General features: G+C 38.5%; 1 protein-coding gene across 1 annotated transcript; it reads right to left on the bottom strand.

The window, feature by feature from the left end:
- Positions 1-11,068: 11,068 nt before the first annotated feature.
- Positions 11,069-26,424, bottom strand: TMEM9B (TMEM9 domain family, member B). Its single transcript, XM_006885427.1, has 5 exons — positions 26,259-26,424; positions 22,489-22,580; positions 16,357-16,465; positions 14,182-14,316; positions 11,069-11,224 (listed from the first exon to the last, which is right to left on the bottom strand). Exons 1-5 carry the CDS (start codon positions 26,361-26,363, stop codon positions 11,069-11,071), a joined length of 597 nt encoding a protein of 198 aa, XP_006885489.1. The 5' UTR covers positions 26,364-26,424.
- Between the last annotated feature and the right edge of the window lie 29 nt (positions 26,425-26,453).

Here is a 26,453-nt window from a genome sequence, read left to right as displayed (position 1 = left end):
AAACTGTTAACTATCTCAATCTCTTCACCATCCATACTGATGCTGCCAATTGGCCCAGTGGTTATGATATTGTTCTTAAAACTATATAGGAAGATCCTTGTTGTAGAACAAGTATGGGGGGGGGGGAGAGGAGTAGAGAGTTGAGGATGGCAGTGGTGGGAGATGGGATGGTTAATTATAGGGTCACACAATTTGATGGACAGACTGAGGGGTGAGTGAAGCAAATGGGAAAGATCTCCTATGAAAAGAATGCACACAAACTTTGTAAGTAAACCATTATCTATCTACCTATCTATCTATCTTAGTGGCCTAGTGGCAAGAAGCGGCACTGCAATCCTGAAGGCACGTAGTTCGAAGCCACCAGCTGGTCCATGGGAGAAGGATGGACAGACTCCTCCCATGTCATTAACTGCCTCTGAAAACCTGTCGGAGGGTCAGCTATCGGTCAGTTCTGACTCTATGGTATACAACAACAAACAACTATGTATATTGTTTTTGTTGTTGATTGCCTTTGAGTCAAGCACAACTTGGAGCAACCCTATGAACAAAAGACCTGAAGCCTCTCTACAACTATCAGCATTTATTAAAGTTCTTAGAGTTTCTGGAGGCATACACATACACACATGCAGATGACACAACCCTGTTTGCTGAACTGAGGAAGACCTGAAGCACTTGCTGCAGAAGGTCAAGGACTACAGTCTTCTGTATGGATTGAAGCTCAATATCAAGAAAATAAAGATTCTCACCACTGGATCAATTAGCAGCATCGTGATGGATGGTGAAGAGATTAAGATTGTTAACAGCTTTAGTTTGCTCAACTCCACCGTCAACACTCTTGGCACCAGCAGCCAGGAAAATTAAGACATACTGCATTGGGAAAGTCTGCTTTCAGAGACCTCTCCAAAGTACTGAAGAGCAGTGATGTCAGTCAGAAGACTATAGTGCCCCTGGTCTTTGCAATCACTTGTTAATGCATCAGAGAGTTGGACAATGACTAGGGAGGACAGAAGGAGAATTGATGCCCCTGAGCTGTGGTGTTGGAGAAGAGTATTGAATATACCTTGGACTGCTAAGAGAACAAACAGGTTCGTCCTGGAGAGGGTTAAACCACTCTGCTTCTTGGAGGCAAGGAGTCTAAGCTTTGTCTGACATACTTTGGTCATGTTGCACGGAGAGACCAGTCCTTGGAGAGGGACATGCTTGGGAGGGTCGAGGGACAGCGCAGGAGAGGAAGCCCCTCTGTGAGGTGGATTGATTCAGTGACTGGGATAATAGAGGTAGGTGTGTCAGAGACAGTGAGATAGGCACAGGATAGAGCAGGGTTTAGGGCTGTTGTACATAGGGCCTCTATGAGTCACAGGTGACTCAACAGCACATAACAACAACAGCAACAAATCTATTAATATTTGCGCTTTTTTTAAAATCTCTGCCTAGATAAAACTCTTCCAAGTTTCTTCTAAACAGGTATTTGTGGATAAGAGAAAGGCTTAAATTACCTGCATGCTTCATCATGGTTTTGTGAACATAGACAGCCTACATAGATTCAATATTTAATTCACTCAAATAGCAATAAGTACATTTACAACATTCTTATTTGTTACAGGGTAGCCCTGGGGGTGTAGTCTCTAGGGAGCTGTGTTTGTTACCCAAAGTTTATGTCTCTCTGGCAGTGTGAAGCCATCAGTTAGAGGATGATGAGAGATAGCCTCCTTTGTGATTTACAGCTTCTGATACCTTTTAGAAGGTCAGCTATGTGTTGGTTCCAACTTGATAGCAATGAGTTGAGTTATAGAAAGATGGTTACATAAATGGCACTTGCTTTGAAAGAACCTTATTGTTGGTAATGTGTATTGTCAAGACACTGTCCAAATACGATTATAGTCAGAGAAACAATGTGTAGGATTTATTATACGTTTCTGTGGGGACAAAATTCAACACACACTGATGAAGACAAATTACCCGGATTAAGAGGGACAGTTTTGGAAGGTTTTAATCCAAAGTGACACTAGCAGTTTTGTTTCACATATAGATGTTGAGGATAACTTTCAAAACAGGATGAGATGGGAGATGAAGTTAAAAAGAGGCAAGCAGTGACAAAGCCTGAAAAAGAAACTCTATGGACTATTATAATGCTGAGCTATTTGGGTAACATATTTTAAAAAAATATTAGTTGATTTATATATTTCCACTTTGCTTTTTAAATTATAACTCTAGATCTTGAAGATAATAAAGGAACTTTAAAAAGGCACAGAGAAAGTAGGAGTCTAAATAATTAGTGAGAGTTAACTAGATGAATGAATCAGTTGGCAATTCTATAAATTTGAGGGAGAGGTATTAGCTCTCAAAAAAGCTCAAAGGCAAAGGTGAGGAGGCCAGCATAATGCATTTCCATCAAGGTAACATCAATGTAAGATTGTCAGGAATGTAGAATTTTTCAGTGTCATATGGGGCTACTTTCCAGGCTGGGAAGATGGATGAGTGGAGTGCTGCATTCTGCAAAGGTGTGTTTTCTGTTTTTTTGTTGAGACTTGGGTGTGCGCTGATTGGATTTGGCCTGGTATTTGAAAAGGCTTTTGGGCCCTCAGGCCTTCAGCCCTGGAACTGGTTTTAATTGTTTTCAGTCAAACATTTCTAAGTAATATAGCACTAGTTTGTCAATTTGCTGTATAAAGGTAGCTGTGAGGGTAAACACTGTGACACTGATGTGTCAAATGTGTTAATGGTTACCCATGGTGGACAGTGTTTGGTGGAGCTCCCAGAATAAAAACAGGCTCAGAAGCAGGAGTGGCATCCACTTCCAAAATAGCTTGCCTCCAGATGCTTTATGAACTTAGAGAAAAGATGGAAGTTTTTCACATTCAAGACTTTCATTCATAGGGTCTCTATGAGTTGTCTACAACTCTACAGCACTTAATAGCAACAACATATACAACCTAGATAGGGTAACAATATTCTGTGGGTAGTAAGGGAACATTTTCAATAATACACAGAAATAACATTAAATAGCATTGAGTAAGAAAGTTCATCTGTTCTCAATTCTCTTTCAATGTTAGTGATTAGAAAGATATAACTGAGTTTCATGACAGTTTCCTCCACATTAGAGTGCTTGCTAATATCTCAGATTAAAATCTTACACAAGTGGTAGTGTAGTACATAGCTGAGAAGTCATAGTGATGCAGGGAGTAAGCACTTGGTGCTGATCGAAAATCTGGCAGTTTGAGTATTAGAAAGAGGTGACAAAAAAGAGAGAGAGAGGGAGAGAGAGAGAGAGGTGACAATCTGCTTCTATAAAGATTTTTTCTTTTCACTGCCATTAAGTTGGAACCAACTCATGGCTGACTCCATTAGGTTTCCATTACTGTATAAATAGCACTGGAAGAAATTGTCCATCTTTCTCCTGCAGAACTACTGGTGGATTTGAACCACCAGAGAGATTCAACCTTTGGGTTAGCAGTACAAGTCCCCTTTGGACTAGGCCAACAGAGATTCTTTTGTAAAGATTACAATCTGGGAAACACTATATAGGCCGTTCTGTTCTCCCTTTCAAAGTTGCTATGAGCTGGAATTGACAGGGTGGCAATAGAGTTTTGTTGTTGTTAAGCATATAGCTAGAATGTAATATTACTACTTTTGGCTTCTCTTCATTGACAGTTTTACCAATTTCACATTTATAGTGATCATGTAAAGTTTCTTTTAAAAATAAATCTACTTGAGTAAAAAAAGTGGATTGATAATAAGTAAATAGTAACTAGTGAAATTAAGATGTGATAAAGGTTCTGACACCAAGTCAACAACTTATTGCCATGGAGTTAAAATCAATTCCTAGATGACCTTCTAGCAGATTTTCAGAGGCAGTAAATCTGAAAAAGATGAGATTGCCTGTTTTTTCCCCTTGACAGTGCAAGCCTATCCACTAGGCCACCAGAGCTCCCTAACACACTGAAACATCTTAAGATTCAAATGTGGTTCTGGAGAAATGACAGACTAGTTAGTGATCCTGCAACCTCGATCAAAAGAAAATTACATAACAAGAACACAACAAAAACACCAAACTCCAAAAACCCTCATTGTTTACAAGTTGGACCACACTCATAGTTGACCTTCCGTGGGTTTTCAGAAGCTATATGTAATCACATGGGAGGAGATTGCCCAACTTTCTCCAGATGAGCAGTTGGTGGATTCAAATACCTGCCTTTGAGTTTGAAAGTAACTTCCTACACACCAGGCCTCCAGACTTCTTCATATCTGTTCAATCAGGAGCAAAACAAAATTGAAAGTAAGAAATAATTTGCTTTTGAAAATTCACTTTAACTTTCTGGAGCCATTGAGGCTACAGGACCCTGGAAATACTGCCTTGAGATAAACTTTAAACCAAAAATATCCAAAGTCCTCTTTAAAACAAAACAGTACTTTCATTATAAAGAATGTCCTTGAACCTTGATCACTGCTCTTTTCAAGAGCTATCTATATGGGATCAAGCTGACAACAGTTCCTCCAAAGATTAGATAAGAAGCTTTCAGGACAGTGACTTTATCTCAGGGGAGGAGGAACAATTTGGGGAGAAGTGAGAATGACTGAACATTTTGAAGAATGTAATCGACTGACATTGAATTTTAGATGCAAAAGGGAAAAGTTGTTGAATTTGTGTATATTTTAAGTAACAAAAATTTTTTTAAAAAATGAAAATTCACTGTAACACTGAAGTGAGAAACTAACTCTTCCAACTCAATTTACAATTGTTTATTTAAACCGAACTTTAGATATTTTTTTAGCTGCTCACCCCCACGCCCCCTTGGAGCTGCTAGTGGATTTTAACCTCCCAAGAGGTTAGCAGGGTTATCTTTGTGGTAGCAGTACAACTGCCTACCCACTAGGACAGCCTTGGAAACACTGACCCAAAGCACATTTATTGAGAGATTAGAAACATAACTAGAATAGAAAAGGAAATGCAATAATTGTGGGTTGTTAGACTAACTTCCAGAAAAGAATATGGTTTCTTGTTAATTTTTTGAGGGTTTGGTTTTTCAATAGCTTTAAGAATGAGAGGTTGTTTTCTCTGCTTAGCCTGACAGGCAAAAACCCATTCCTAAAGTGTACAGACAGTTAAAGTGCTTGACTATAAACCAAAAGACTGGCAAGTTGAGAGGACCCAGAGTCTCCTTGAGAGAAAGGCCTTGGAATTTGCTTCCAAAAAGTCACTGACTGAAAACCCCAGGGAGCACAATTCTACTCTGACATGCAAACTCCATGAAGTACAATCAACTTCACAGCATTTTCCTATGCATGCTGTAATGCTTGTGGGTAAGAGTAGATAGCATTGGCCCTCCCTTCTCTGTCTAAGTGTAGGCAAAAATTCCAAGGCTGCTCTAAGTAGTGAGAAACCTGTAAGCACCAGAATTCAAATGTGCAAAAAGCATCTTCCAATTTTTTTTGAAAAAACCTATGTAGATTAGTCTGTAGGAAGCTCTGGTGAATAGTCTGTAGAGAGCTGCACTGAACACAAAGGGTGGCACTTCTCAGGAAGTTTGGCTTCCCAGGAGAAAAATAGCATTCTCCGCCATTGTGATTTACAACTTTCAGAAATCAGTTCTGGCTGGACGGCATTAAAAGTTTTCGGAGTTTTGTCTGTGAAAAGACATGTGACAATAAAGGCAGAAAGGGTAACAGAAGCTGGTGGTTTGGGAGAGTCGTGGTTGGAGGAAGAGTAAATTCCAGAGAAAGCTCTTCCTAAGATGGGGCTGGGATGGGGGGATGGGTGAGGTGGAGGTAAGGCTGAGGGAAGTGCCCTAAATCAAATTAAATACTTAAGCAAAGGGGTAACAAATAGAAAACTAGGCAAGGGAGGAAAATACGCAAGAGTGAATGCATGAAAATAAAGTCTTTCTGTAAACTATCATCAAAATCACAAAGAATGATGAAAAATAACATCCCCCCCAAAAAAAAGAAAACAGGGAAATTGGGGCGGGGGGGAAGAAAGAAAAGACTGCAAATTAGTGATCAAATGGCCTTAAATAACTAACATACACAAAAATCTCTGGAAGATCTAGAACCAGCCAAGATTATGTCAAAAAGATAAAATTAAAAAAAAAAAAAGATAAAATTGTCTAAGGAGTTAGGAAATTATCATGCCAGGTATTCTAGAAAGAATAGCATAAATAACATGTATGACAAAGATTGCATATGATCACACAACAGGTACCAAGCATGTCTTTTAGTTCTCAAGACAGAGCCTTATTTTGACATAAAGCCCCACATCAGAACTGATTAATGACAAGTTACCAAATAATAAAGTAGATGTCATCCAAGCTAACTAGAAATAAAAATGATAAGAATGTGTTCTTATACTGAAAGAGAATTTCACTATCTTGGACTGTGATTTAGAGGAAATCGGAATAATCTTTATTGGTCACAAGTAATGACCAATTTCAGGTTTTAGCAAGAGTTTACATAACTCTTGGAAAAAGATGAAGTCTCTGCAGATACATAGGTGAGACTTTTTCTGTTGAAATTTCCAATAAGTTCACCAATTAATGTGACAGCATTTAGATAGACTCACCTTTTATTCAAAGAAAGTTAACTAGAAACAACAGTGAGGAAAATGGGAGGGAAATAGTGGGAGTGCAGGCACAGTTGAGATAGGAAGCCTAGGGGAGTCTGGAAGTGCTTTTAAGAATTGAGTACAAGTTTTAAAAGAAAGCAACACATGGTTCTGCTGGCTTCCTCCGTGCCACACATATGCATTACTACCAAACACACCTATTGTTGGAAAATCTCAAGTTTCTGCTTTAAGAACCCTTCTGGGAAATAAATGAGGATTTAATGACAAAATCCTAAAAGATTCTGAATGCTCTACTGAGCATAAAAACTTTAACTTTCAGTGATAAAGCTACAACTGTCCATAATTGACGTAGGCAACCCACATGCTAGAGCTGCAAGGTGTCTTAGAATTCCTCTTATTCAATCCTTCATTTTTCGTACAAGGAAACTAGTGCACAGACAGGTGGTGACTTGGCTGATAGCAAAGCATTGATCAGAACTGGGGTCGTAGATTTAACAAACACATGCACATAAAAACCCTCCCACAAACTTCCAGTTCTCCTGGTAATTTAATCTACAGCAAAATCTGGGTCTTTATGTGGCCAATATTTGATAATGAAATAGCCACGTTCATCAGTTATCAGTCTTGCCTATGGGTTGTCTTAAAAACCATCTTCTCGTTCTCCACCAAGGGCCACTCAAAGGTCTCTTACCTGAGCCTTGTCATCAAGATGCTGTAATTTGGGCTGACTTAGACATACCTACTTTATAGGTCATCATTGGTGACAATATGCAAAGTAGTTTATAGTTAAAACAGACCTGCACAGGTCTAGTTTAGCTTCTTTCCCTAATAGATATGACAACATATTTGCCAAACATGAAAGTTTTTTGTTTATAGAACTGGGGATTTGTTACAAATTCTTTTTTAAATTAATGATCCTCACACATTTATAGTTTTTTAAATATCAACATTATTTATGAGAAGTATCTCGAACTGGGGGGGGAGGGCTGGGCGGGGAGAGAAATGCAGCAATGAATGAATGGAAATCCAAAATCTCTGTAAATGCTCATTAAAATTATTTTTTAAAAATTTTTAAAAATAAAAAAAATTAAAAAGGACAAAAAAAAGAAGTATCTCTAAGTCTCCTACTATTTACATATTAGTCAATTATTCTTTTAGATAGAGATTAAAATAAGAACCAGGAAAATTAACCTTTTAAATTAACATGATTTTTTATAAGTGTAAAATCAATAATTTTAGGATAGGTTTGCAGGTTTAAAAAAATTTTTTTTATTAATTAAAAAATCCATTAAATGCAAAATTCATTGTTTTCAAGGGGTTTCCTATTCATAGCAACCACAGGACAAAGTAGAACTGCCCTCAACATCTTTTAAGGCTTTTCATCTTTATGGGAACAAATTGTCTTATCTTTCTTTCTACAAAGTAACTGGAGGGCTTGCATTTCTGACCTTCCAGTTAGCTTCCAAGTATTTAACCATTGCACCACTCTTATCTACCCTCGACTACTCCTCACAGCAACCTTATGAACAACATGCCCCAGCCTGTGCCATCCTCACAATCTCTAGTATGCTCAAACCCAGTTACAGTCGCTGTCATCTCATTGAGGTCTTCCTCTCTGACTCTCCACCTCTCCAAGTATGATGTCCTTCTCCAAGAAGTAGCCCCTCCTTATAACATGCCCAAAGTATGTGAGACCAAGTTTCAACATTGTTGCCTCCAGAACAGATCTGTTTTCTTGACAGTTCATGGGATAGTCAATACTTTTCTTCAACATCACAGCTCAAAGGCGTAGATTCTTCTTGCATCACTCTCAGTCGTTGTCCAACTTTCAGCTGCATCACAAGTAATTGCAAAGACTATATTCAGGTGCACCTGTCTTTAAACTGACATCCTTCTTCTTTGGTATCCTGGAGAGGTCCTTGACAAAGTTTCCCAATGCAGAGTGTTTTTTTATTTCTTGGCTGCTGGTACCAAGGGTGTTGATTGTGGATCTAAGTAAAGTGAAATCGTTGTCAACTTCAGTCTTTTCTCAATCTACCATGATGTTGCCTGTTGGTTGGGTGGTAAGGATTTTGTTTTCTTGATACTGAGCTTCAGTCCATTTTGATAGCCGTAGTCCTTGATTTTGTGCAACAAGAGCTTCAAGTCTTCTTCCCTTTTGGTGCACAATGTTGTATCATAAACACTGGTGGTCATGCATCCTCCAATCCTGACTGCATATTCTTCTTCATGAAATCTAGCTTCTCAAATTATTTGCTCAGCATAGATTGAATAGGTATGGAGATGGGATATCCCACATGCTGACACACAGCCCTCTTGATTTTCAACTATATATTATTCCCTCCTCTATTCGGACAGCAGCTTTTTGGTCTACTTGTTTCACATGAGTACAATTAAGTGTTCTGGGATTCTCATTCTTCTCAATGTTAGCCATAATCTGTTGTGATCCACAGTCAAATACCTTTGCATAGCTAAAAAGACTAAATAGACATCCTTCTGGTATTCTCCTTCTGTCAAGCTCTGAAATCAGCCACAATATCTGTGGTGCCATGACCTCTTCTAAATCTGGCTTGAACTTCTGGCAGTTGTCGATGTACTTACTGTTCTGTTTTTTTAATAAGTGCAACACGAAAGTTCTTTTGAAAACCACCTGTTCACATCCCCTAAAACATTACTGAACTCTGGTGACATAGTCTGTAGAAAGTTGTGCTGCTAACCCAAAGATCATGCCTCTGGTGGTTTGAATTCACTGGCTGCTCTTCGGGAGAAAGTTCAGCAATCTACTCCTTAATTTGCAGCTTCAGAAACCCATTGGAAGGTCACCTATGAACTGGTTCTGACTTGATGGCAATGAGGAAAGGCTACTGTAATAAAGTTAGTGTAATTATGGTTCTAATTTTTGCCAAAAATATTTTTAGGATAAGTAAGCCTTTGTGCATTTTAAATATCTCAAAATTGTATTACTGGAGGGTGAAATTAGAGTAATGAGGATGGGTTGGGGGGTAGAGTGTTAATCATAGGGTTATAGAATTCGATGGGTGGGTGAGGTGAAGGAAATGGGAAGGATCTTTTATGAAAAACCATATATTCAAATTTTGTAAATAAATCCGAAAAAAAGTATTAAAAACCCCCAAACCAAATTGTTATTACTTTCCAGCACTCTTTCTAATCACCCAGAGAGTCTGTCTGTCCACAACCACAAATATAAACCCATAATTTGCCTAGTGGTAAGGAGCTGCAACTACAATCCCAGAGGTGCACGGTTCAAGTCCACCAGATGCTCTGCCGGGGAAGGAGGGACAATCTCCTCCTGTACCAGTCAGATCTGATTTGACGGTACACTCACACAAAAATAAATAAAAAAACCCAACCCCATAATTTGGTACCAGTGTTTTATGTTTGGAATGGGATAAAACAGTAGTCTCATGAAAGAGGAAAAAAGGTAACTAACTGCAGCTTTATCTTCATCATATAGCCAAAGATGAAGGAGGAAAAAGTGAGAGGACCTGGACAAAATAATAGGCTTTAAAAAAATTATTTTTATTATTACATTCCAAAGAAGACATAAGAAGAAAAGGCCAGTTATCCAATAACTGTTATTTATACTTCTCTGAGGGAGGCACTTGCAACCTCAGCTCTGTTCAAAGCTGACACTAGTGCTCACACCTGCCTCCCACCAATTTGACTGGGAATTCTCACAAACAAGTGTATGTCATCAATCCAGGGAGGCTTGGGTTTAAAAGGAAATTTCTTTATTTCAAGTGTCAACATTCTTAAATATATTAGAAGATGAGAAAGACCACACATACCAAGACTATATTATTTAGTCATTAGCGTAAACTAGCAAACAGTCCATTTGCTCCCAGATGCACTGCATCAGACGTCACAGTACAAAGAAGAGACTCTACATTTTACAAATAGCTACCAGGCAGTTTCAGGTCCAATTTACTATGAAGTGCAGCCAGAGGCTAACCAATTGGCTTGTTAACATATCATCAGTGCAAAATTCAGATGGGTAGTCAGAACTTCAGTGAGCCTGGTTACACTGGAAAATAGAAATGAAACTTGAAAACAGGAGGTAAAGACTATTTACAAAAGTTTGTTTAATAATAAAGTGACTTGAGAAAAGTTAAGCACTTCCCACACAACTCCCACCCACCCCCTGCAAAACAAACAAAAAATAAAACCTAAAAATTATCTTTAAAATAAAGTTAAAACTTCATGGTGAAAAAGAGAGTGCTTGTTCCAGATAGAGGACTTCAAAATAATTTACAAGGAAGATTTATTTATATTAGTAAAAGTTACAAATAGGAAAAAGTTTATTGGCTGACATTTGAGATGTGTGCTTTCAAAAATCTCTCTATTAATACTTTAAGGAAAAAGTAAATATCAAGCACATTTTTGCTTCTGTTTTAAACTTCCAGGAAGAGTTTAGTGACATCAACAAGGTTAAAACTCAGCCAATTCTTCCTTTGTTTTCTTTCTAATAACCCTGTACTGGAATCACAATTAGCTGAGGACAACATGACGGTCAAAGACAGATTTTCGCTGCTCTTGAACTTGAAGCTTCCAGCGCTGCTGAGCATATTCCACCTTGTTCAGCACATTGGCTCGACTGCGGGAGCGGGCCAGCACGTCATGGGCATTTGCAAAAGGCTGATGATCCTAAAAGTGGAAGAATGGAGAATGTCAGGGTTGGCATAATCAGGGTAAAGTGTATCAGCCACAGAGACTGGAGCAGCTGAACCTTTCAAATAACAAAGGCTAAGCACTCCTTGGTGCAAGTAGGATGAACTCAACTATGGAAATACATGGTCCAGGAAGTGTATGAGGATATATTTGTAAAATGCTACCATCCATAATATTTAAAAAAAAAATCTTCCTTAAGAAGCAAGGATCAAGATAAAGATAATGGTCATTCATATTAAAGAAAAGCTTTTCCTTATAAATTGAAGAAAAAAAATCTATTGTTCATCTATTTCCAAAAAGTAAGGTTTTTTCCTTGGTTTATTCAGCATACTACAGTGAAACCTATATATGCCAGAACTCAAAGCAAAGGCCTTCATTTTCTGGGTCCTACAAGTCTTCTACAGTCTTACCACTTTCCTATCACTCATTTTAATGAAAAAAAAAAAAAAAATTGAGTTTTCCTTCTCAGGCAAGTTTCCACTTCATATAGGCTCCAGCTTTCACAGATTTTTTTGTAGACAGCTAATTTGTGGCAAAGTAAAGACCTCTCTTTAAATTTCCTATTAGAAATTTCATCCTGGAAGATGAGCTGACACAGTGTTACTTTATTTGTTTTTAATCCCTCCCTATACAGTTTAAGAAAGGTTTGGATGCAGGAGTGGCATCTACTTCCTAAACAATATGCCTCTGGAAACTGTACAAAAGGTTTCAGGCCTTTTGTTCATAGGGTTGCTATGAGTTATGCTCAACTGGATGGCAATCAACAACAGTAACAAATAGCCTGACACACTAACATAGACTGCTTCTCCAAAGCTTTCTCATTCCCTCTTTCCCCCATCTGCAAAGAAAAGACACACAGCTCAAGTGCTCCATTATCCTCCATTATCAAGGACATTAAGAAATTACTATTTCAGCATTTCTAGTCAACAGAATCACAATTAGCTGAGGAAAACATTTCCAGTCTTTCAGTGCTAAATAGCCAGTGGCTTCCATGCTTGCTGCTGCCTTAAAAAAGGTGCTATTCAAAGGTTACCCTGGTATCTCAAGTAGAAAGCAACCTGTCCTTGTCAAACACAACTGGATGTTTGTAGTCATTACACAGGAAACCACTACACTAATCTACCTATGAAGGAGATATAAACACAGCTGCCCACATGACAAAAAGCATTCAATACTTATTTATTGCTTTGTTTGCCTTTTCCCTTTGTCTTTTTTCTTGAACCTTGTGTTAGGAAAGTTTTAAAATACTCCAACACAGGATCCAAGTCAAAAGCCTTATCTTTTAAACTAAACTTTGCCTCTAGCAAAGAAACAATATTGTTTTGTTCCACATGTTTGAAAAAGCTCTACTTACATCTAAGGCAGGAGTCAGCATGTACATGGAAAAACATAATACTATCCAGTATTATAACATCTGGTCTTGTTTCAATGGCAAGGCATTTAACACAATGTCCATTTCAAACACATCAAAGAGTTTCCTGTAAAGAATCTTTCTCTGCCTCCTTCACTGAAATTCTCTGAACTTTTTAATGCAGGTTAATTTAGGATAATAGATTGTACAAACTTCATTAGTTTTTATTTTAAACCTATAAAAACAATTCCTTAAGTTCAAAATGTTTCAAAGATCTAAGAAAGATGGTAAGGAAAAACAGAAGGACAAAGTTGGAATTACTTGATTTCCATAATGAAATGAACCAATCCAAGGTCATTTAGCACATTAGAGCAAACATTAAAACTCAGCTCACCTAACCTTGGTGTCAGACCAATTTAGTTCAGGAAGGATACAATGACATGATAGGAAAATGGTAATTCAGTGACCTTGTATATAAAATATTATCACCATTGATTTGTTTTGACATAAATAGGATTGAGAAGAAGGATGTACTTTATCAGCAGAGTACTTCTCAGTTCCAAGGTCTTGCTGTCTAATTTTCAAGGAAGGGGGAGAAAATAAGGAACACATTTACAAGACTAAGCAAACCAGTTAATCCTTCTGGTTTGTTCCTTACTCATCAGAACAAGACTGAACCAGCTGCTTATGGTCATGGATGCTGGTTAATGCAAATAGACTTACCCTTTTGATATGTTTAGGTTTTGGGTTGGGTTTGGTTTTTTTTTTAATATATTTAGGTTTTTCACACCTGATTAAATTACAATAAATACAAACCATGTTTTAGTATAATGCTTTGATAACAGTGACATGTGTCATGTGTCATGGATATATGATACAGTAAATATTATGACTACTTGCAGTAAACTTAACCATCTGCACGATCACTTAGTTTAAAACTCCATAATAATAATGAACAAAAATGTAAAAAAATGAAAACTGGAACTTAATAATTTAACAAAAGCATTTTAAAAACAATATAAATAAGTGAAGATCTTGTATCTTGAACAGGTAACAATTGTGAAAATTTAAACCTTTGTTAAAAATTTTTACTATAAACTCACAGTGTCTGGTAAGTAAACTTGTCTAACCATGATGCAAGAGTCAGCAGGGCCTCTCAGAGAAAACTGTCTCAAATGGTTAACGCAATTACCTGTGGGCAAAAGGATTATCACGTGCAGGACCCTATCAATTAAGGGCCTGTCTTACGTGTTTTCATCTATACATTTGTGCATCCATTTCTTTCATGTGGTGGTGGGACAATGATAGTGTCAAATGTTTTCTCAATGTAAACTGAGAAATAACAATGAAAAATGTGCCTATGGTACCAACAAGGATCATCAGTTTACCTTTCCATCACCTATATTTTTAGGGACACAGTAAATTCCTCAGAAAGAAATCAGTATTAAAACGAGTACTCTTCTTAAAGAGAAAAGGATCTGCTCTACCACGTGAAACATCTGTGACTATTCTCCATCTGCACTTTACACGGGAAGATGCCAAGGCCCTCACCATGAGTAGCCTGGGCAGGCGGTGCACTTACCCCAACATCATCGTCACTCTGTATCAACTGTGAGTGTCCAAAGAGGCGTCTCTTCAGGATGGGCTCGACCAGAGTAAGATATACCATGTACAGAAGCAGCAGGCCCAAAATAGAGAGATAAATTATAATGGTAACCTGAAGGAGATGGAAAATAAGTTACATCTCTGCTGTAATCAAGAAACTTGTATTCTGCATGATGATAGCAAATCCACAGTGAAGACTGGCCTATGCACTGAGCCTATGAAGAGTTCCACAAAACCAGATACCAACACAAGAAACAAACTCAACTTCTCACCAGAGTGAGTAAGGGGAATAAAACCATTTTGTCTTTGGGATCTTTTTCCCAGTCTTCATAACTTTCATTTTCACCTACTGCTATCACTTGGCACCACTGAGAGCACAGCAGTTTTCTTTTTTAGCTGAAAACAGTATCCTAGATTCAGCAGCATTGCTATCAAAATAAGTCAAAGGAATCCTAATGGAGAATATGTTGTTGATAGCTGTTGAGTTGAGCACAACTCATAGTGATCCTATGAACAAAAGGCCTGAAGCCTTTCTATAACTACCATCATTTATCAAAGTTCATAGTACTGGTGAATTTTAATAAAACTCTTCTAGATCAATTTCAAGAAACTAAAATTTTAGTTAGCAGTTTTTAGACTAGCAATTTTCTTGAAACACTGATCTGTGTGCTGTCAAAAAATACAAACCAAATAGAATGACTGTACTGAAACAGACAATACCAAGTGTTGGGGAGACTGGGTGCAGATAAACAGGAACTCTGAAACATTGTTTGTGAGACTATACAATAGTACAATCACTTGGGCAATGTGATAATCTTTTAAAAAGTTAAACATATACTTACCACTCTCAGAAAACTATCCAAGAGAAAGGAAACATACTGTCCACTCAAAGACATATAAGAGCATTATCTAATAGTGAAAAACTAGAAATAATCCAAATGTCCATTAGCTGATGAATGAATGAATAAACAAAACGTGGCACATTCATATAATGGAATAGTATTTATCAATAAAAAGGAATGAAGTACTCAGACATGCTACAACATGGATAAATCTCAAAAGCATGATGCTAAGTGAAAGAAGTCAATCACAAAAGACCACATACTGTATGATTCCATTTATATGAAATGTCCAGATCTGTAGAGACAGAAAACAGAATAGTGATTGTCTGAGGCAGGGAGTGGGAATGTGGGTTAATTGTACAGGGTCATGATGCATCATTTTTGGGTGATGGTGGGAATGTCATAAACTGGATGACAGTAATAAGTGCACAACTGTAAAAACTGCTATAATCAATGCTGTTGTTAGGTGCCAATAAGCTGATTACAACTCACAGTGACCCTATGAATAACAGATCTGAATGAGTGCAATTACAATGAGTGAATTTTAAGGCATGCAAAATATAAATGTAAAAAACCCAACACTTGGTTAGTTTTGTTTTGGTTTTTTTAAAGGAAGGTGAAGACTTCCCTGTAGTGTGGCATCTGCTGGAACAGGAGCTATCCCACAGGATCAATCACAACCAAAATCTTTGTATGGATTATCACTGACCACCCATGAAGCAAGGAATGGGGGTAAGTAATGGGTAGTAGCATATAAAAACCAATTTATTAAGACCTATCAGACATTATTCATCCAAATGGTGGTGAGTGTTAGTTACATTCCAACTCCTGCAGGAAAATCTAAAAATCACTAGATCATGTTTCTAAAACAGAGAGGCCACTAATTTTATATATATATATATATGCATAATTTTCAAAGGCTTCTCAAAGGGAAGGAAGTAAGGGAGAGCTTACCCATGCTGATATCTTATTAGTCTTTGACATACATATAGAGAAGTCAGCATCCTTCCGAGATAAGCTCATTAGGTATAGAATGTATTTGTTCCATTGCACATACCTGTCGACTATATCCTAATCAATCCACAAAGCACCTCAATGAGGCAGGCAGAATGCAGGCCCTCTGTCCATCTGGGATAGGGGGCAGGGGACTTACAGGGAATGGCAGCAGTTTAGGCAATTAAAATAGAATTCAGAAAAAAAAAATAGGATTCAGATGCCCCTGATTTCTTGCTTTGTTTCAAGACCACCAGGAACTGCTCCAAATGCAAAACAATGGTGTGTTGTTTTTGGTTAGGATTTTTTTTTTTTACCTTGATGGTAACAGAGCTTCTTTCTTCATATTTGCATTCACAGCGCAGACAGTATGCTTCTACGTCAGGCCCCCGCACAGGCATAGGTTCCACAACATGAAGGCAGTCACTGAAAAACAAAGGCAAATGCTGCTTAAGCTGAAGAATTTTCTATGTGTGTGGTCCAAACTTATCAATCCACCTCTCCTGCACTGTCCCTCCATCCTCCCAAGCATGACATCCTTCTCCAAGGATTGGGTCCTCCTTGCAACAAGTCCAAAGTCTGTCAGACAAAGCTTCAGAATCCTTGCCTCTAAGAAGCAGCCTGCTTTAACCCTCTTAAGGATGAATCTGTTCATTTTCCTAGCAGTCCATGATATATTCAATACTATTCTTCAACATCACAGCTCAAAGACATCAATTCTCCTTCTATCCTCCTTAGTCATTCTCCAGCTCTCTGATGCATAGCATAGTATCAGGTGCACCTTAGTCTCCAGAGTAACACCATTGCTCTTCAGTACTTTAGAGAGGTCCCCAACAGCAGACTTTCCCATTGCAATACATCTTTTAATTTCCTGGCTGCTGGTGCCAAGAATGTTGACTGTGGAGCCAAGCAAACTAAAGCTGTTAATAATCTCAATCTCTTCACCATTCATCATGATGCTGCCAATTGGCCCAGTGGTGAGAATCTTTGTTTTCTTGATATTGAACCTCAATCCATATTGAAGGCTGCAGTCCTTGACCTTCTGCAGCAAGCACTTTAGGTCCTCCTCAGTTTCAGCAAGCAGGGTTGTTTTTGTTGATGAATCTTCCTTCAACCCTGATGCCACACTTTTCCTCATACAGCCCAGCCTCCCGGATAATCTGTTCTGCATACAGGTTGAAAAGGTATGGAGACAGTACACATCCCTGGCATACTCCCTTTCCAATTTTGAACCATGCAGTGTTTCCTTGCTCTGTTCTGACGACTGCCTCTTGGTCCAAGTATAGGTTTTGCATTAGCACGATCAAGTGTTCTGGGATTCCCATTCTTCTCAGAGCCACAGTTTGTTGTGATCCACACAGTCAAACGCCTTTACATAATCAATGAAACACATTCCTCTGATGTTCCCTGCTTTCAGCCAAGATCCATTTAAAATTAACTACAATATCTCTAGTCCCATGACCCCTTCTAAACCCAGCCTGCACTCTGGCAGTTCTCTGTTGATGTGCTGTTCCAATCGTTTTTGGATAATCTTCAGCAGAATCTTGCTTGCATGTGATTTCAATGATACTGTTAGATAATTTCTACACTCTGTTGGATCACCTGTCTTTGGAATGGGAACAAATATAGATCTCTTCCAGTCAGTTGGCCAAGTGGTTGGTCTCCAAATTTCTTGACACAACTTGGTGAGCACATATAAGCCAGCATCTGTTAACTGAAATACATCAATTGGTATACCATCAGTTTAGACCTAAAACAAGTAAAATAGCCTGTATCTTAAAGTTACCTGGTGTACTGCTCAAATATGAGATTTATTCTCTTTTGTGACTTATGTAGCATCACTCTTAATTCCCAAAGCATGGCACTATGATTGACTTATCAAATAGACAGGTTGGTACTTGGGAAACACAGCCACTGTTAAAAAGTTTTCTTAATGAGGAAAAGCCGACTAAAAAGGCATAGAGAAGTAGCATTAGGACAACAGAAGTATTTTAAAATGAAAACAGATTTCCATGAAGAAGTAGATAAAAAGTGATAAAAGACTTATTGTTGTTCTTGTTGTTAGATGTTATCATTTATTACTCAGCCCTTTCCCCTGATTTTTCTATTTACAAATGACTTTTTAAAAAGAATGCTATTAAAAAAATCTATTTTCCCAGAAATCTGTAAATTCCAGGAAATAAATTATTTCTTTCTCAGCTATTAAGAGCCTACTACTTAGTAATGATTAATAAAGACTGGTGAATTATTGATGCCTTTGAATTGTGGTACTGGCAAAAAACACAGTGCCAGAAGAACTAATCGGTCTTAGAAGAAGTACAGCCAGAATGTTTCTTAGAGGCAAGACCTTGTTTTACCACCTCTAGACATTTTATCAGTAAAACAGAAGATCATTAAAATAAATGAAGGCCTTCAGTAAGATGCACCTGACACAGTGGCTATAACAATGGACTCAAACATAGCCATGACCATTTTTTAAAAATTTTATTTTATTAATTTTAATGAACATTTACAGAGATTTTGGATTTCCATTCATTCATTCATTGTTGTACTTTTCTCCCTGCCCAGCCATTCCCCTCCTCCCAGTTTGCTCCTCTCTTTGAAAAGCAAAAGAAAAATTCCTTCTTTGGGCAATGGCCATTTTTTTAAAAAAGGTAAAGCTTTGCTGTCCTTCTGCCAGTTTCTGGGAAATTCTCATTCCTGTTAGCATCTCTTGTTTTGGCACTTTTGGCTGCCTCAAGAACTCTCCCACAGTATATGTCTCATCCCACCCATCCTTTATTTTCCTTCCCCTGGTTATGGGATTAGGGAAGTTAACATATTGGCAGAAAGATACAATTCCTCAGTCCAGAGTGTTTTCAGTGTAGTTGCAGCCCCTTGACCTTCATTCATCCTCACAGTTTAGGTTAGTGTCACAAAGTTCCCCGAGTCTTGCCAGTAATGGTGTCTTCCCTCAGTAATTATCTTTACTCGGCAACCTTGAGTGAAGCCCTCTGGTACAGGCTCCACAGGGCAGTAGTCCACTGTCTCGTGTCCATCTCTGGCTCTCTGTTGAGGCTTCTATGTAGCCCTGGGTACTCTTATGTAGATCCCAGTCTGGACTGTGCAGGAATCTCTGGCTCCAAAGGATGAGCACTACTTTCTCCTCCTTGTTGGTACTTGAGATTCCCACACCCATCCTCCTTTAGGGATACTCAGTGCTCTAAGTAGATCTGTTCCCCTCACCCCCTCAAAATTTTCTCTTTTATGTTCTATTTCCTCAGAGCTGTGGTGTTACATAAATTAATTTTTTAACAAAGGAAACTAACAAATATATTATCTCCATTGGAAGAATTTCAGATAAGGATAAGGTCTCACAATTCTATCATATATGTACATGACATCAAGTCCAAACAGAGAAGACCAGCTATGTTTCCAGCTGGATGTGGGCACAAAATGGGCAGAGGAAATGAAATTTCATTACAGGGCTACCTCGGAATCAAAGGTCATCAAGTCTAACGTTTTCTAAGAATCACTTACCCAAGGTTAAAGAATAAATTAGTGACTGAAACAGACCAGAATCTAGGGTCTCAGAACTCCCTCACCTCTAGACCTCAGAAAATGAGGTTTATCTTTTTACTTTCCTATTTCAGTTTCAGAAGCCTCCCTCAATCAAAATACCTAATACTTTAGAATCTAAGTGGCGAGTAGGTACTGTTTGTCTTGAAATAGAAGTACAGTTAAATGACAAAGCAGTGTTGAATGCTTTGCAAAAGTTGTACAGAAACAAAAGGCTGGTTAAGAACTTTGGTTCTGGTTGAGGAGTCATAAACAGAGCTCACACCATGCAAGGAACTAGACAATACCACCCCCTAGTGCCCAAAAGAGAAATGTTCAGCTTTAACCATTTTTGACACAATTATTTTCTGCTTTGATGACAGTCTGGGGTTTGTTGGTTTTTGTTGTTTTTTTTTTTGTTATGGCCTAATGGTAAGAAATTACACTGCAATCCCAAAACCACACGTTTCAAATCCACCAGCTGCTCTGTAGGACAAAGATGGACAGTCTTCTCCAGTGCAATTAACTGTCTCTGAAAACCCCTCTTGGTCAGTTACGACTCGATGGTACATAAAAACAATCACCATATATTTTCAGAAATGAAGGCATGCTAAATTCAATGAGAATTTTTTTTAAGGTAATACGGATTTAGCTAGAATTAGGTGGATGCATATGTCCCAAGAGCACGCTGGTGGAAGGACAGGTGAGTTGTGGCACATTTCTTCAGATTCACATATTTATGCAGGTGGAGGCACACAAAACTTTATTTTTTATTTTTTTTTAAATTTTTGTGTGAGTGTACCGTAAAATCAGATCTGACTGGTACAGGAGGAGATTGTCCCTCCTTTTCTCGGCAGAGCATCTGGTGGATTCGAACCGTGTGCCTCTGGGATTGTAGTTGCACAAAACTTTAAAAGAAATCTGAGAGACTGTAGATGCCGGTGAATGATATATGGCCTACGAGTTATGAAAGGATTAGGAAACTGGGGAGTCCAAACGTTAAGTCAGCTGGCATAAGCCAATAAGAAAGTTAGCAAGTAGACAAAATGGGAGGCCTAGCAAGTAGAGGTAAAAATCGATCAAGGGCCTTGCAGGTATTGGAGGCTTCATAAAGTTATAACATCCTTGTTAGTCATAACTGTGGACCCTTTTAAAGCCAGTTAAAAGGTTGAGCTAGGAAGGAAGGAAGGAGAGAAGGGTGGAAAATCCCGAGCAGTCATGTGTTCAAAGTTTACTTATTTTTGAATGAAAATCTGGGATGAGTGACATGTGGTTGTCTCTAAGGTCTAAATTTAAAAAAGGGAAAAGATCAGGGCTAAACATTTGAATTGTAATTCATTTGGCATTCAAAGAGTAGACATCACACTCTTTTACTGATAATAAACTATGACTACTCAATATATTTAAAAAATATACAGAAATGATGATTCATTGAAGTTTCTTGTATCAAACAACGTGACTTGCTGATATTAACCTTTAAGAATACAAATTACAAATGATTTTAAAATGGAACAACGAAATTTGTAAGCAGTTCTCAGGAATGTACTTAACAAATCCTACACTGAAGCTAAGAGTACAACATGGGAAGAACATTGAAGAATCTAAACATGCCTAAAGGCTTCTATATTTTTAAAAAATTCTGCTTGGAGTATATTAATGGAATGAATTTAATCATGTTTTCAAACACTCTGTTGTGTTTTCACAGCTGTGAAGCCAAGTACATGGGAGTGTAACTAGTATTTGGATCTATTTTCCTCATGTGTCTGGCCTGGCAGTCTTCCACTGGTTACAAATCATAGAACACCACAATCAAAAAAAAAAAAAAGAACACCACAATCCCACAGGAAGGAGCACACTCATTCTACTCCAAAACGACTGCTTCTCAAAGGTTTCATCACACATATACAAAAAGTTTAAGAATCTGTAAGATACGGTAGTAAAGAGTAAAGGCTACTGGTGTGTCAGGATCTCATTCATCATAGGCTTAATGGCTCCAAGGACTAAAGAGATTAATATCTCAGCATATGTACACCCTATTCATGGCACACCAATTGGGAAATGTTAATACATGTGGCTCATTCACTTCCCATTCTAAACTATTTGGCACTTTTAATATAGCCTTCCATAGTTAGAATTTTACTCAAAACCTACAAAGTTGTAGAAAGTGTACCCAGATAAATGAGGCTTGTTTACTTTCAATGAAAAACAAAGAGAAAAGTTCCTTTCCAAAATTTGGTGTGTGTGAAGCTGTGGTGGAGGTGGGAGAGCACACAAATGTAGTTATTGGGATTATGTTGTTGTTATGTACCGTTGAGTTGAAAACAACCCATAGCTGACACGCAAATGGATTTTCAGAGGTAGTAAATCAGATGGGAGGAGACTGCCTATCTTTTTCCCATGGAGCAGCTGGGGAATTTGAACTTTGTGCCTTTGGGTGGTCAGTGCAACTCCTGAACACAAAGCCACCAGAACTTTCTCATTGGTATTTTAGATGCCACTAACTCAGCTTTATCCCTATATGAAACCCTCCTTACATGGGACTTAATGTTTCGGCTTTATTCCTTGAAGTTGAAATCATGCAAGCACATTATGACTCTCACTGTAAAAAGCATTTTACTGTTTTTAAAAATAGTGTTCTATATACTAGATGAAAATTCAAGTCCAACTAAACAAGCATAAGATGTCTGGCAGATAATTTAATAAACTAGAAGGGGAGCTCTGGTGGCCTAGTGGCAAGGACCTGCAACTACAATCCCAGAGGCGCACGGTTTGAATCCACCAGATGCTCAGCCGGGGAAGGAGGGACAATTTCCTCCTGTACCAGTCAGATCTGATTTGACGGTACACTCACACAAAAATCATTAAAATTTAAAAAAAAATGTAAAAAAAATTTAATAAACTAGAATACTTACCAGTCTTTCTGGGATATGTTCTTATTATAAATATGCCCAGAATTATCTTTATAGGGAGGACAAATACATTTACACCGGACATCCTCGAAATTCTGTAACCAAAATGGAAACTCAGTATAGTTTATTGACAATTTATCAATATTTTATTTAAAAACTGCACTATATACATTTTGCTAAGCATTGCTTGCTAAATATTCTAAAATCAATCCATTAAAACTTAAAATAATTTTGAAAAACACACGTCTTAAAGAAATATTACCCTTTCTGGTGATACTAACATGAATCAGTATGTATGATTTTCAAATATTGTATAAATGATCTGTGACTTATTAACCATTTTGATGGCAAGTAAATATTGTTAGCACATTCTATCTTACAGTAGAATAACACACATCAAGCATACAATTGTACCTGTAAATAAGAATGCTAATTACAAAGACATGGGAAAAGAATCAAACTGAAAACTATGCACAGTTCTCAAGTCCTAATTCTTCTAACCACCATCTTTCTGAAATCTTTCAGTAGAAAGCCACTGAGATGGATATAAAAGGGTTGGGCCAAAGTTCTGAGATGACATTTTAAGAGGCACCTAACCGTTAACTAGAAAGGAAGTACATAGGGAAGTACCTTGATTCTAGCTGAGATCAGGACAGTTTACCCTTTCCTGAAAAAGTTCCTTCTAATCCCTGTTATTAAGTTTAGTAGGCTAAGAACTTCAATTCAGGGCAACTGCTCTAGAGGAAGGCTTTCTCTCTGTGTTGGTTCTAGGGAAAGGTCTTTCCTTTTTTTCACTTTTTGTTCCTTGGATGCTTCCCCCATTTCTGCACCCTTACTTCAAATCTTAACTGCTCTTTCTTTTTTGAAAGGGGATTGGTTTAAGACACATCTAAGCAGATACAGCCTCATTAACCTAAAAAAACTTTATTCCCAAATGGGATTGTATCCATAGGCATACACGTTAAGATTTACAACATCTATTTTTGAGGGACACAATTTAATCCATAGCACACAGAGAAGAAGACAAGAACAAAGCAAGTTTCAAGAGGAGGGAGAGGTGACTATTTATCTGGATAGAAAGAGTACGAGAAGCTTGCTCAGCAAAAAGAATGTATCTGAGAAGGCCCTGGCTCATAACTCCCAAAGGATCAGATCTACTGTTCCTATAAACAGAAAAACAACCCCCAAGCCCACTGCAACTGTTGGCTGCAACGTGTAGTGACTATCAGTTTGTAAGGCTGTAAATCTTAACGGGGAAACTGTTCATCATTCTCTTGCAGAATGGCTGGTAAATTCGAACTGCTGGCCTTTTAATATGCAGTTCAATACTCCATGCATTATGCCATCAGGGCTCCTATGCACTGTGGTATATAGGCAGTTCTGGCAGAATTGCTGACAACTCATTAGACAACCACTTAGGGACTGCTTGCTTTGTGCCACATTTTGTGCTCCTTGAGGTGGATTCATATAGAGTAAAACATGGTTCCTGCCATTAATTAGGCCACACCCTAGTGAAGGAGACCGATAAGGACATGATCACAATTCACTGCAAAAAGTGATGACTGGAGATATTCAGAGGGCATCAGCAATGTTCTAAAAGTCAGGGGGACTTGCTGCCGCCTGAGTCAGCTTGGAGGAAGGAAAGGTTTCAGAAAGAATAAATACCAGATTAAAACATCTGCCTTCCTGCAGTCTGTCTTTCCTGAATACTATATTCAGAGTCGTGATCGACCAGATGGCACCTAACACCATTACCACCACAACATATTATTCAAAGATATATATTTAACCTCTGTATTTAAAGCTCTTATTTCTAAAAAATACAAATGAATTTTCAGCATCACATTTATGTGGATTTGTTGTTTTTCCTAATTACAAGCTAGCTCATCAAGGAGTTTGGTATGCTTCTATAATGATCTCATAACCTATAATGCATAAGTCATTATTATACTTTCAAAATACACATATATAGACACTCGTAATACAAATTTAGGGAAGAACATATTGGCACCTTTGCGAGGCTCTCTAACATTAACTACAAAAGCCATGAGAAAATTATTTTAAAATTTCTGAACTCAGTCACAGAAACATGTGAAGTATTTAAGTACTGGCAACAATCCATACATTAAACTGGCTTTCACCCGAAATATGATAAAGTCGTGCACACAGGCACGCACACACACACAACAGTTAAAAGCAGTTTTCTTTGTAAATTACACTTGAGACATAAATCTAAATAACCTCCCTAGTCTCTAACCTTAAGGAAAAGGTGCCATTTAGTAATTAATCTCTACCCCTGATGACATGACTAATTAGTCTTTGATGCCCTTATTGTGTAAGGCTATGGGCCAGTCCTTTGAGAAAGACATCATGCTTGGAAAAGTGGAGGGTCAGCAAAGCAATGGAAGATCCTTAATGAGATGGACTGACTTAGTGACTGTAACAGTGGGTTCTCGTGTGGCAGAGATGATGAAGATGGCACTGGATAGGGCAGGGTTCAGATCTGATGTTCACAGGGTCACTAGGAGTTGTACTACACTCAATGGCACCTAATAGCAACATTAAGGGGAGAATTTCACATATGAATTCGGAATTTCTGATTATTTGTTGATAGAAAGCAGAGGCAAACACCTAGAGACTGCTGAGACAATGCCTGCTGCTACAACCTCGGATTTTTAACTACAAAGGACCTCCACCATGTTTGAACTGTCGTTAAGCTTTCTTCTGAGATCTCTTAGTAAAAGTAAATGCCTGAAGTCTAAAAATTTGGAGTCTTAATCATTAAACTAATATTGTTATTGTGAATTCTGATTTCCCAGTTCTAAATGAATGTTATGAGGCCTTATTTGCATACCAGCTTACTTACAACTATCTTGAAATAAATGAGTTATGCATGATAAATCTATGTTCTATGATTAATTCTTAAACATGGAGGAAGCCCAGGGGCCAAAGCATATTTGGCAGTTAGGGGCACCAGGGGAACCAGAGCCACAGGAGGGGGTTAGAAGGTATGAGACAGGGAAAGAGAAGAGACTAATATTACCTCTCCTATAGTTTGGTTTTTCTCCCTTGCCCAAAAAATTATCAGGAAGAAGACCAGACAAGGCATAGGAGTTCCTGAAAGGAGTGAGGTGAGGCAATTAAGCTAGATATTCTGTAGGTCCTTCTGGGAGGGTAAACTTCAAGTTTCTATAATGAGGTGGGGAAATCTGCTCAGAGATGAATTATGATGAAACTCAGTTTCTTAAAACGTAAGACTTGGGTGAGATGGAGTTTCCCCACGAAAATGGCTTGGGACTTTGGGGATGGGAGAGGGAGGAGGAGAATCTAGAGGTGGCTGGCAGAGCTTAAGAGTGGAACATATAGTTGGTCTTAAGAGTTGGGAAAGTTGCCATGTTTGAATTATAAAGCTGTTATAGGACTTTATAACAGGAATGCCTATGGAGGAGTAGCAGTTCAGACTAGGGGCCACTGGTAGGGTTTAGTGGACTGGGGGAGTTGGAAAGGTTAGGTTATGAGGAGGGAAAAGAGTATTATTATTAAGCTCGGAGCGGGTGCTGACTTCAGACAGTATGGGTTGGAAGACGCAAGTGGTGTTATCAGACCGTCAGAAAGGTAGATGTTTTGCCAAGACTGTGAAGCTATGGTCGAGCTGTCAGTGCTAAGTTAGGAGCAGGCTGGCCGACTCGGGGAGCAGGTGGGCGACTTGGCTTCCACAAGGCCGGAGGCAGGGGAGGAGCTGCGGTCTGGAGCAGGGGCTGAGCAGGACTCACCTTGGCGGCATCTGACAGCTGCACGGGGAGCAGAACGGCGAACGCCAGGCAGGACAGACTGAGCAAGGAACCAAGGCGAAAGAGGCCTCTCCACAGGCCTGCCATCGCGGACAGACCCAGCAGCCCCCACAGCCCGGAGCCCCGGAGCCCCGTTCCCGGCTCCGGCTCGGGCGCCTCCGCCTGCACTTCCGCCTC

This window comes from Elephantulus edwardii, unplaced genomic scaffold, assembly GCF_000299155.1.
Source record: "Elephantulus edwardii isolate Elephantulus edwardi_28Jun2011 unplaced genomic scaffold, EleEdw1.0 scaffold00044, whole genome shotgun sequence".
NCBI classification, from domain to species: domain Eukaryota; kingdom Metazoa; phylum Chordata; class Mammalia; order Macroscelidea; family Macroscelididae; genus Elephantulus; species Elephantulus edwardii.
This window is presented reverse-complemented; position numbering and strand designations above follow the sequence as displayed.

Bases quoted from the DNA above. Each gene is read 5' to 3' on its own strand.
- TMEM9B (XM_006885427.1), bottom strand. From the start codon at position 26,363: ATGGCAGGCCTGTGGAGAGGCCTCTTTCGCCTTGGTTCCTTGCTCAGT. The intron at 16,466-22,488 runs GTAAGTATTCTA...TTTGTTTTTCAG, and splicing joins AACATATCCCAGAAAGACTG to TGACTGCCTTCATGTTGTGG. The intron at 11,225-14,181 runs GTAAGTGCACCG...TTCCACTTTTAG, and splicing joins AGAGTGACGATGATGTTGGG to GATCATCAGCCTTTTGCAAA.